Below are 11,910 nucleotides of genomic sequence, written 5' to 3' on the forward strand. Positions count from 1 at the left end.
AGGTTGAGAACCACTGCAAATTCAAAGAGGAAATTAGAACACACCCAAGGCTGAGAGTGTAGACTTCTCTAGAGGACAGTGCCTCCTCCTCCTCCTCTTCCTCCTCTCTCTCTCTCTCTCTCTCTCTCTCTCTCTCTCTCTCTCTCACACACACACACACACACACACACACACACACACACACACAGATTCCACAAGGCTTTTTCAAATGTCTTGGTGTTATTCTTCCCCTCTATCCCTCCTTACCTTCACATCAACTGTGTTATACTAATGCTTTCCCTCATGGTTTTTCTCCTCCCACACCCATCAATGGTCTCTTTTTAGTTTACTGGATTCTCTGAGTCCTCCAAGTTAAACAACCAAATCTAAAGACTCAGTGCTGGGGACCCGCACAAGCAGCATTGTCTTTCTAGGTCTGGGTTACCTCACTCAGTATACTTTTCTCCAGTTCCATCCATTTATCTGCCAATTTTATGATTTCATTTTTCTTTATAGCGGAATAAAATTCCATCGTATATAGGTGCCACATTTTTATTAGCCATTCTTCTCTTGATAGACACCTAGGTTGTTTCCATGTCCTAGCTATTGTGAACAGGGCAGCTATGAACATGGATAAACATGTGTCTGGAATAGAAAAAAGAATACAGTGCCAGGTATGAGATACCTTCCTTCAAGCTGTTGGTCAAGGGTGCCTGAGGCCTGAGAGATCCCCCAAAAAATACAGGATATTGCAACTTCTCTTAGGTGCCACCAGGACCAGATAAGACTTCATTGCTGAAGACATGACATACGTTGATCACAGGACATTAAAAAAAAAAAATGGCCAAGAAGCTTCCTCCCTAATGGCTGGCTTGCACAGTGGGAATGTGCTGTGTAGGCTGTAGGGGAGAAAGTCATCAACAGTCTTACGCAGATGTGACTCCTGTGAGCTATAATGACAATCCTGGCAAGACACACCTATGACTGCAATAGTGGTCCAGTGTTATGAGGGTAACCAACCACATTCCTATTGGATTTGAGGACCATTCTAAGGGTGGGGAGAGTATGCCTATGGTACTATAACTCTGGCAAGAACCAATGGATGAACAGCTCATGGGCCTTAAGGGTGAACCCACTAGTAATATTTTGCTAAATGAACATTGTATCAATCTGCCCTCTAAATTCAGATCTCTACCCATAGACCATGAAACTCCCAGACCTCAGTAGAAAACCTTTGTTCAGCAGATAGAAGTTAACACCAAACTTATAAATGGCCGAAGTGCAGAGAATAAGTGTCTGTGGGTTGCTCACACACAAATCATCTATATCAAACACACACACACACACACACACACACACACACACACACACACCAAGCTCAAGGATCATCATGGTAAAAAAATTGTCAGAAGCAGAGGTCAGGGAAGACTAGAAGCAAACAATGTCTGCTTCATCACTCACAGATTCACAGCGGTTATGGCTACTTTCACAAGACCTGTACAGAATCAAGCTAGTCAGTATTCTAGATTGGAGGGAGGTGGGGCTTACAAGCCCCTAACCCAACAGTTCTCAACCTGTGGGTCGCACCCCATTGGGGGGTCTAACAACCTTTTCACGGGGGTCACTTAAGACCATCAGAAAACAGACATTTATAGGACAATTTGTAACAGTAGCAAATTTACACTTATGAAGTGGCAGCAAAACTAATTTTATGGCTGGAGGGGTCACCACAACGTGAGGGACTGTATTAAAGGGCTGCACCATTAGGAAGGCTCAGAACCACTAACCTTCCCTTTCTGAGAAGCTATGGACAGTTGATGGCTTCTAGAAGGAGAGTCAGTTTGCTGTAAGGATTGGCCAATGGTTGGTATCTAGAACGCTGCCTGTTGACCTGCTCCAGTGGATAGCCCCAGATCTATCAGTATATGAGCAGCACAGACTGGACTCAGTGGGTTATTTAAAAAAAAAAAGACAGGAAATTGGGATGGGGTTGGGAGTGGATCTGGGAAGAGTTAGGGGTAATTGTGATTAGTGCTTTATTTGCATCAGTGAAGTTCTCAAAGAATTAATAAAATATTATATTAAAATTGGAAATACACGCCAGCATAATGATACATACCTGTAATTCTGAAATTTAACAGTTTAGTTATACAGCAAGTTAAAGATTAGCCTATGCTACATAGCAAGACCTTTCTAAATAAACAACATATATACATTTATGTCAATTCATTGCCATAAATAGCTATCAGCCTCTCAGGTTAAGTGTGGATTCAGCCTGATGCAAGGTATGTAAACAACCAGCAATCAGGACCTTCATTTCATTTTAGTTTAATTTAAGAAGGCTTCTTTGGGGAAAATACCTCAATTTATTTGAACTTGTGAAAATGAACCTTTATAACTACAACAAAATGAGTTAGAAAAGTCACTGACTTCAAAATCATACGTGTTTATTTCTAAGCTGGTTGAGAAGTCCCAGAAAATCGACTAACGATACTTGCTGACGAAAGGTGATCTCTGGCCTGAAAACAAAGCTGTGGAATGGTTAAGCTCAACATTTGTCCCGGGAGGAGCTAGACAGCACACTCAGTGCCACGCCCTGCTTCAGAACACCTCACTACAACAGGAAGCATTTTTATGTACTTTTGCACCAGGAAAATTAATATTTTAAATAACTATAGATAAGACAGGACAGAAGTAGAGGATAATAAAATAAGACATATAGTGATTGAAAAGAGAACAGAACAAAAAGAGTAATGCCGTACAGTAGAGGTAAACAAGCCTGGTATAGATCTCCAGACTCTCCACTGACTTACGCATTCACCTGTCCTTTTTCCCCTTTCTTCCTTTTCCTTCTTTCTTTTTTTCTGTACCTACTTTGTGAACTCTGCCCCTTCACTAAACTGCAAGGCTTATAAACACTATCCTCAGAAAAACCGAGTTGCCGAGACTAGAGAGAGGAGACTCACAGGAGGAAGAAGCTGTGTAAGGAAAGCCACACTGTCAGTGTCCGACAGCCTATTCAAACCCGACTGCAACAACTGGGCTCAGCTGGTCCCCGGGGCTCCCTGCTAACTCACAGAATGAATCTCTGTTCTCTGCACACATCATGGAGATCCTTTCCTCGGCAGTCAACCCCATACCCAACTCAGTGAATTAGAAGACACAATGTGAGTACATTCTGTCAATAGTTCAAAGAGAACCTCACCCAAGTTATTATTGTACAAAATACAAAAAGATGCAAAAGACACACAAAGAAGTTGACTTCTAGCACCTATTTACCTACAGAAACATTTACAGACAAGGTTTCACCATTCAGTTCTAGAAGAATGACAGTGATGTTAGTTTCCATAACAGGAAAATCTTGTACTTGCCTGGCATGTATGAGTCCTGAGCTCCAATCATCCCCAGCAACACACACACACACACACACACACACACACACACCATAAGGAGAAATGGGGGAAAAAGAGAGATCACTAATGGTTATTTCTAGCAGAACCCATTAAAATATTTTCCTTTAACAAAAGTATTTTTATTTTGTGTTTATGGGTACTTTGTCTGCACATATGTGTACACACTACATGCATATCTGGCCTACAGACATTAGAAGAGCATGCTGGATTCCCTGGAATTGAAGTTATAGATGGTTGTGAATTTACAGATGGATGCGTGTGAACTCTTAGTGTCATTTAATCTGAGAGAACATGAATATTCAACATAGGAAGGAAATTCTGACATGTAGCAACATAGGTGACCTTGAGTATATCATGCTAAGTAAAATGGGCTGCGCATAAAAGTACAAACAGTATAGGGTTTCTGGGAGCTGGAGAGATGGCTCAGAGGTTAAGAGCACTGACTGTTCTTCCAGAGGTCCTGAGTTCAATTCCAAGCAACCACATGGTGGCTCACAACCATCTGTAATGGGATCTGATGCCCTCTTCTGGCATGTCTGAAGACAGCTACAGTGTATTCATACATATAAAATAGATACATAAATCTTAAAAAAAAAAATCAGTGTAGGGTTTCATTCATGTGAGGGCCCTCCCTCAGCAATCAAGTTCAGAGACAGCAGAACAGAGGTTGCTAGAGTGTAGAGGCTGTTTAGTAAGTCTGGCGCTCCAGGTCTGCAAGATGAGAGAACTCTGGAGACTAGCTTCGAAACAACATGGATTCATCTCACTGGCCTAGGGTTTCTATTGCTGTGAAGAGACACCACAGCCACAGCAACTCTTATAAAGGAAAAAACAGCTGGGCAGTGGTGGCGCACGCCTTTAATCCCAGCACTTGGGAGGCAGAGGCAGACGATTTCTGAGTTCAAGGCCAGCCAGGTCTACAGAGTGAGTTCCAGGATGGCCAGGGCTATACAGAGAAACCCAGTCTCGAAAACCCAAAATTAAATAAATAAATAAATAAATAAATACACTTCACTGGGGCTGCCTTCCAGTTCAGAGGTGTAGTTCATTATTGTCATGGCAGGAAACTGTACAAGCTGACATGGCGCTGGAGAAGAAGCCGAGAGCTCTACATCCAGATCCTCGGGCAGCAAATGGGAATGCCAAAGCCACACTTGGCCTAGCATGAGCATGAGACCTCAAAGCCCACCCTCGCCACACCTCCTAATAACATCCCTTCCCATGGGCCAAGCATTCACACACAAGAGTCGATGGGGGCCATACCTATTCAAACCACAACATTCCACTTTCTGGCACATATAAGTTTGTAGCCATAGCATAGTGCAAAATGCATTTAGTCCAACTTCAAAAGTCCCCATGGTCTGTAACAATCTCAACAATGTTTAAAAGTCCAAAATTCAAAGTCTCCTCTGAGATTCATGCAATCCCATATCTGTAATCTCCTGTAAAATCAAAATGAAAATGCAGATCACATACTTCCAACATATGATGTTATAGGATATACATTATAGTTCCAAACGGTAGGAAAGGAGCATAAAGGAAATACTGGACCAAAGAAAGACTGAAAACTAGTTGCACAAACTCCAAACTCTGCACCTCTATGCCTGATGTCAAAACATTCTGCAGATCTCCAACTCCTTTCATCTTTGTTGACAGAAATACACTTCTCTCTCTTAGGCTGGTTCCACTCCCTGTAAGCTGCTCTTCTTGGCAGATATCCCACAGCTCTGGCATCTCCAACATCTTGGGTCTCTAAGGCAATCCAGGCTTCACCTTCACAACTTCATGCAATGGCTGCTCTAAGCCTCCATTCAGGAATACTCTTGCTATGTGCCTGGCCTCAATGGTTTTTCTTAGTTGTGGAGGGAAATTCCATAACCACTTTCTTCTAACCTTAACTTTAAAGCCAGAATCATGTGGCTGGACCTGCCAAGTTCTACTGCTTGCTGGGGCTGGAACATGCTTCCCTCATTCAATTACATCTTCACCAGCTCTTTGATTTCCTTCATTATCTAAGCTTGGCTGTCCTGGAGCTTACTCTGTAGAGCAGGCTGGCCTGGAACTTAGAGATTGGCTGCCTCTGCCTCCCAAGTTCTGGAATTTAAGGCAGGTGCCACCATGTCTGGACCTAAGCTTTTCTTTAATTCCTTTTCACAAATTGGAATCTTGGCTGGGTGGGGTCTTACCCTGAGATCACCACTCCCTTTATTCAATTACATCAGGATTTTCTTTCATCTGTTCCTCTCCTTGAACTTGACCTAGCTCCATTCCACTTCCTGGTGCTCCTTTTCTCCTCAAGCTATACATTTTGTAGTTTTCCTTGCTCAGCTTGCTCCTTTTCATGGTAGATCTGCATAAGAGTGACCACTAATAACCACACAGCAGAGTCAATACTAGGCTGTTTTGAAATTTCCTCTGCCAAGGCAATTAATCCAAAACTCTCTAACTCAGGCAGACTTTTCTTCCAATAAGAGAAGAAAACGTTCTTCACCAAAATATCCCAAGAATGATCTCTAGGCTACATATTAATATGCTCCTCTGGAGCCTCTTGAGCTGGTTTCAGAGTTTAGCCCCCACAGTTCAAATCACCCTTAGCATCACTGTCTTCCATGCTTCACTAAGACGGCCCATTAAGCCTCACTTAACATGTCCAACTACTTTTCTAATCCAAAGTCCCAAAGTCTACATTCCTCCAATTAAAAACAAAACCAAAAACAAACAAACAAACAAAAAAACCTTGGTCACAGCAATGCCTGACTCTTTGTACCAGCTTCTGTCTTAGTTAGAGTTTCTATTCCTGTGAAGAGACACTATGACCACATTATCTTTTATAAAGGAAAATATTTAATTGGGGCTGGCTTACAGTTCAGAAAATCAATCCATTATTGTCATGGCAGGAAATAGGCATCGTGCAGGCAGACATGGTGCTATAGCAGGAGCTGAGAGTTCTACAATCAGATCAGCCGGCAGCAGGAGTAAATGTTAAACTAGGCCTAGCTCGAGCATAGAAATTTCAAAGCCTACCCCTACAGTGACACACTTCCTCCAACAAGGCCACACCTCCTAGTAGTGCCATTCCTACGGACCAAGCATTCAAACACATGATCATGTCTGTGGGGTCCATACCTTGTCAAACTACCACACTCTCACTACTGATATATAAATTTTAAAAACAGCATTCCATTGCAGGAGTCATCATCTTAGCCACAGAAGATTCCTTAGCACAGTGACAGCAAGTACTGGGGACTGAGCTCAAGCTGAACATGGAAAGAGAGAAGGAGGACAGGGTTCTAGGCAGGTTCTGATGGCCGAAGTCAACAGGGCACCTCCGCTCCCAGGAGGCAAACTTCATTACTGTCTGCATGTATCCTAAAGAAAGCCCAACTACAGATCAGATATGCTCTCTCCCCCTCAACTTACCATCTGTGCCCAGAGAAAGTTTTAAATAAGCCTGTGTTGAGCAAATAAATTGTCTTAGTCATTTTTCTCTTGCTGTGAAGCAACACCATGACCATGGCAACTTTTATAAATAAAAAAAAAAAAGCATTTAATTTAATATAGGTTGCTTACACTCAGAGGTTTAGTCCATTACTGTTATGGCAGGAAGCATGGCAGACATAGTGCTGGAGAGGTAGCTGACACTTCTACACTGGCAGATGGGTAGGCAGAAGGAAGAGAGTGAGAGAGCCACTGAGCCTGGCTTGAGCTTCTTAAACCCCAAGGCCCAATGACACACTTCCTCCAACAAGGCCACACCCACACCAACAAGGCCACGCCTCCTAATCTCACTTCCTAAACAAATATTGGAGCCCATAGGAGCCATTCTTATTCAAACTACCATATAAGTCTATCTTATAGCCCTTTATTTCCTAGCCTGAGCTACAGATTGTGTCTCAAAAGGAAACAAACCAAAGAGAAGGAACGCTTACTAGTAAAAATAGATACATTGTATTTGGTGGTTTTAATGAAAAAGGCCTTCAGAAACTTGTATGGTTGGTGAATTCTGCTTTGTTTTGTTTTGTTTTGTTTTTTACATTTTTTTTTTTTTGTTTTTTTCAAGACAGGGTTTCTCTGTGTAGTCCTGGCTTTCCTGGAACTCACTCTGTAGACCAGGCTGGCCTCGAACTCAGAAATCTGCCTGCCTCTGACTCCCAAGTGCTGGGACTACAGGCATGCGCCACCACTGCCCAGCTGTTTTTTTACATTTTTAAAAGATATTTTAATTTATTTATGTGTATGTGTATGAATGCTCAATTTGCATGTGTGCCCGCATTACAGAAAAGGGCATCAGATCCCATCACAGATGATTGTAAGCCACCATGTGATTGCTGGGAATTGAACTGGAGGCCTCTGGAAGAGTAACCAGTATTATTAACTACTGAGCCATCTCTCCAGTTCTGAGGCTTGTATGTTTGAATACTTGGTTCCCAGTTGGTAGAACAGTTTGAGAAGAAACAGGAGATGCTGTATTTCTGGAGGAGGTATGGCACGGAGAGCAGGCTCTGAAGTTCTAAAAGATTCATGTGGCTCAAAGTAATGCTCACTCTCTGTCTAGTCTGTCAGGTACCAAGATGTGAGCTCTCAGCTCTTTCTTCCCTCCATCATCATTGGACTCCAACCTTCTGAAACTGTAAAGCCATTTAAACAGTTTCTTTATAAGTTACATTGGTTATGACATTGTGTCACAGCCCTGGACAAGTAACTAAGAATGAGGCCTGGGAACAATGAGGAAAAGCAGGAGCAGCTTAGGAAGAAGGGCTGGGGGACTGAACGACCCCAGTCAGAGAGTATGTACATACAAGGATCCTCCTGATTTATCACAGGTTCTTTCTCTCAGCGTGACCGTGAGCAATGGACTTTGGCAGATGCCCCTAACACTCTATGGGCTAGGTGAGAGCATGGAGTTAGTGCAGGATGAGGAAGGGAGGGGTTCCTACAGTGTGAACTGGGAAGCCTGAGCCCTCTGAGTCAAGTCAGTCACTCAGTATACTCTTTTCTAAGGCCTAGTCATCACCTACAGCTCAGCCGAGTGCCACTTCCTGCTCAGCAGCGGGTGTGTGTGTGTTTACCTCTGTGCCCTCCTGTTGTTGTCCCATATAGCCAAGTCTAACACATGCACTACAATGTGCTAACTTCACCTGTGCCTTCCCATGAACCCAGGAATGCTCTGAGGCGTACTTAGTAGAAGCACAGTGTACTGACAGAAGTGACACGGGATATGCGGTTCATTCTCTAACAGTAACTTCCATGCTTACTGACAGAAGTCAGGGCTGTTCTGCTAGCTTCAGGTAAGCACACAATACATGTCTATTTGATGCTCACAATTAACCCACCATTAAACACAAGGACCTATATCTCCCACATTGGAGGTCTCTGAATTCCATAATAAAATCTCATTTTGGAAGTTTCTGTATTTCTACAGGGCATCTAAGAGTTGATGCTGATAGATCATTAAGATTCCAACAACTTAGTGAAAACCTAAGAGGGTACAAGAGAAAGGGTCAATAAGCTTTCTGCTCTAAATGGCCATACACTGGCTCTCTTCAGTTGCCAGTTCACATCTCCACAGAGAGGACCAGAAGCCCCTATAAAATGTGTCTTCCCTTTGTTGTTTCTCTCTGTGACCTCTGCTACCCTGGAACACAGGACTATAAAGCCAGGCAGCTCTATTAACCAGAACAGGAGTCCAGAAGATGGGGAGTTGTCACTGAAGTAGTCTCTAGCAGCCGGCAGCCCAGCTAACAGACATATTTCTGTCTTAAGTAAAGTTCACACAAATGTTTTCAAGGCTTGCTCTCCAAGAATTTTTTCCTTCCCCAAACCCAGTGTGTTCATGATACAGAACCATCTGGGTCACAGATACCCATACAGAGTGACAGAACCATCTGGGTCACAGTTATCAATACAGAGCGACAGAACCATCTGGGCCACAGTTATCAATACAGAGTGACAGATCCATTTCACCCCAAACATGTCAGGTGGAGACACTAAAGAAAGTCTAACGAAATCCACAGAAAGCAGTTAAGGGTGGGGTGGGAAGTAGACAAGAGCCTTGAAATGCTGCCCCATTTATTCCTCAGTTTCTTAGGGAATTGTGCTTGCTTTGTTTGTTTTCAAGAAAAAAAATCCCACCAATAATATTTTGCAGGCTGGGTGAACCTCCCTTCCAGACTTTGAAAGAAAGCTGTCTAGTATATAAGCGACCAAACTGAACTCCTTATAAGCCCGAAGTTTAGGGGTTCAGAGACTCGTGTCCTGGGGCCTGGGAGCAGCATAATCTATATATAAGCAAATACATATATCTCTTCAGTTGCTCACGCGAACAGGAAGGAACAAGTTCACCTTGGACTAGGGAAATTAAAGGGTTTGCAGCAGCTTAAACAGTGAGTAAATTCTCTAGAGCTTTGTCCGTCTTTAAGTAGAAATCCTCTGAAGAAAACCAATGCCAATGGAAAAAAAACCACACACACCCCTTACACACACAGTCACACACACACATACATACAACAGCAGGACAGTTAGAAAAGCATGGTGCAGGATGAGAGAAAAAGTCCTTCTGAAAACTTTCATGCTTCTTTATGGAAGAGAAAAAAAGGAGGATTGAAGGGCATTTCTTCTGAAATCCCATCTCTCTAAAATGCTCACCATCCTGAGGTAACTTTTTTTCTAGAGAAAGAAGAGGATAGGAAGGTGAGGTTAAACTTATGCATGAGCCAGGGAGAGAAAGGATGTGACCAGAAAGATGCACAGAACCCCCATGGTCCTCAGGAGCACAGCCCGGGGTCCAGGAAGAGATGTGCCTTTAAACTTAATAGTTATTCTTGCCCAAGTGCAAATCCAGAGATCAGCCTTGAAAAGAAACTAAAGAGCAGAGAGGGGAAGTCAAGTTCAAGCAGGCAGAGGGAAGGAGAAAGAAAGCAAGGAAGGAAGGATGTCCTTCTGCATTGAGGTCAGCCTCTGCCTCCGCCTCGGCTCTCTGCCTTCCACACTAACACTGGGCACACATCATGACAGAAGGACGGCAAGCAAAATGTGTGCATTTGTGTCCTCTCGTGACCTTCGCAGGAGCATTCATTCTAAGCAGAGACTCACTTAGAAGGCAGGCGCGGCCTAATTCCCATGCAGCTCGGTGACAAATATAGCCTACTTTATCAAAACTGCTCAGTGGTGGCACAAACTGCAGATGATAATTTATGAAAGAAACTAATTCAACTGACTAAGGCAGTGGCTGTCAAACAAAGGCCAGCAAATCCACACTGACAGCTCCATGCAGCCCACCAGCATAACTAAAGAAAGGCCTACTTCGCTAACGGCATCATCTTTAGCAACGGAGGCAGAAAAACACAAGAGCTCCCTTTTCCCAACAAAGAACTTTGTCATGGGCGGTCCCCCATTTTCAAATGTAAAATATTTCAGGACAGTAAAACTCTCCCCAGCGTTGACACTCTCAGAGCATCAAAGCGCACACAGACCAGTGATCTATGAATGAGCTGGGAGTTGCCACCTACCTAGTTATATTGTTGAAGCTGAGGAAGAGGCGTTGGAGGCAGGGCAAATTATCCACATCTCTCTAGAAGACAACAGAAAGCAAAAATGTATCAGTTGAAAGGAAAAAAGACTGTATTCAAATGCCTTCCTGTTCAGCTGTTGGAAGATATTCATCTTTCCCCCTCCTGCAACCTCGCTACACCCTTCATCTCCACTGGACTCGGAGAGCCATTCTTTGCTGCTGCAGAGCGAGCGAGTGGGAGGGTGTCAGCACATCCGCAGAGCAAGCTGCACCAGTGCTAGCAAGGTAGAAAGCAGTGGAGGAAGCAGGGATCACTGCAGCTAGCTTCCTTCGGCGTGCGCTTGGGAAGGATGCCAGGATGCTACTTCAGCAGTTACTGTAGCCCAGGCCGTGTGATCAGGGCTTGTTCAGAGTCACTTTTCAAAAGGAGATATTCAAAAGCTTTCCAAACAATGGTGCAAATTTCAAAGCCATTTGCCTCATTAGTCTCAAACTGCTGGAAATAGATCACTCGGTTATAAAGACACAATACAGGGACAACCATGACCAAACTAAAAGCAGATCATAATGTCACTGACAGGCACTATAAGGTCAGCTCCTAAATTAGGCACAGACTGAAGGTTTAGACTCCATACTTAAATTTGTGCTTAAAAACGTCCTGCAGTATTTTTAAAAGTTGTTCTTAGCCAATACTGAAAGATTTAGGTTCAGATGACTGGAAAAATTTACAAAATAAATCTGTTCAATTTCATTAGGCAAAACAACAAGAAACCCAAACAACAACAACAAAAACAACAACAAAACCTTCTGAGAAAGTCTTACATACTAGGGGAATAGCCTCTGCTAAGGAAGTAGAGTAATCTGACAGTGTACAGAATACAGCAGATGAAGCTGCCACAGGTGCAGTACAAGGGTGGGACATCAGAGTGGAGGGTGGGCTGTAAGGGTGGAGGATGAGCTATCAGGGTGGAGGGTGGGCTGTCAGGGTGGAGGGTGGGCTGTCAGGGT

At 43.4% G+C, this 11,910-nt stretch overlaps 1 protein-coding gene across 3 annotated transcripts in view; it reads right to left on the reverse strand.

The window, feature by feature from the left end:
- Lrrc49 (leucine rich repeat containing 49) overlaps positions 1 to 11,910 on the reverse strand; it is a 111,241-nt gene that overhangs the window by 64,660 nt on the left and 34,671 nt on the right. For all 3 annotated transcript variants that reach the window (XM_028774528.1, XM_028774527.1, XM_028774529.1), the window contains one exon: positions 10,901 to 10,962. In XM_028774528.1, coding sequence (XP_028630361.1) covers positions 10,901 to 10,962 — 62 coding nt within the window. The remainder of the gene's footprint in view (positions 1 to 10,900; positions 10,963 to 11,910) is intronic.

The sequence above is a fragment of the Grammomys surdaster genome, unplaced genomic scaffold, assembly GCF_004785775.1.
Source record: "Grammomys surdaster isolate TR1022 unplaced genomic scaffold, NIH_TR_1.0 241, whole genome shotgun sequence".
NCBI classification, from domain to species: Eukaryota; Metazoa; Chordata; class Mammalia; order Rodentia; family Muridae; genus Grammomys; species Grammomys surdaster.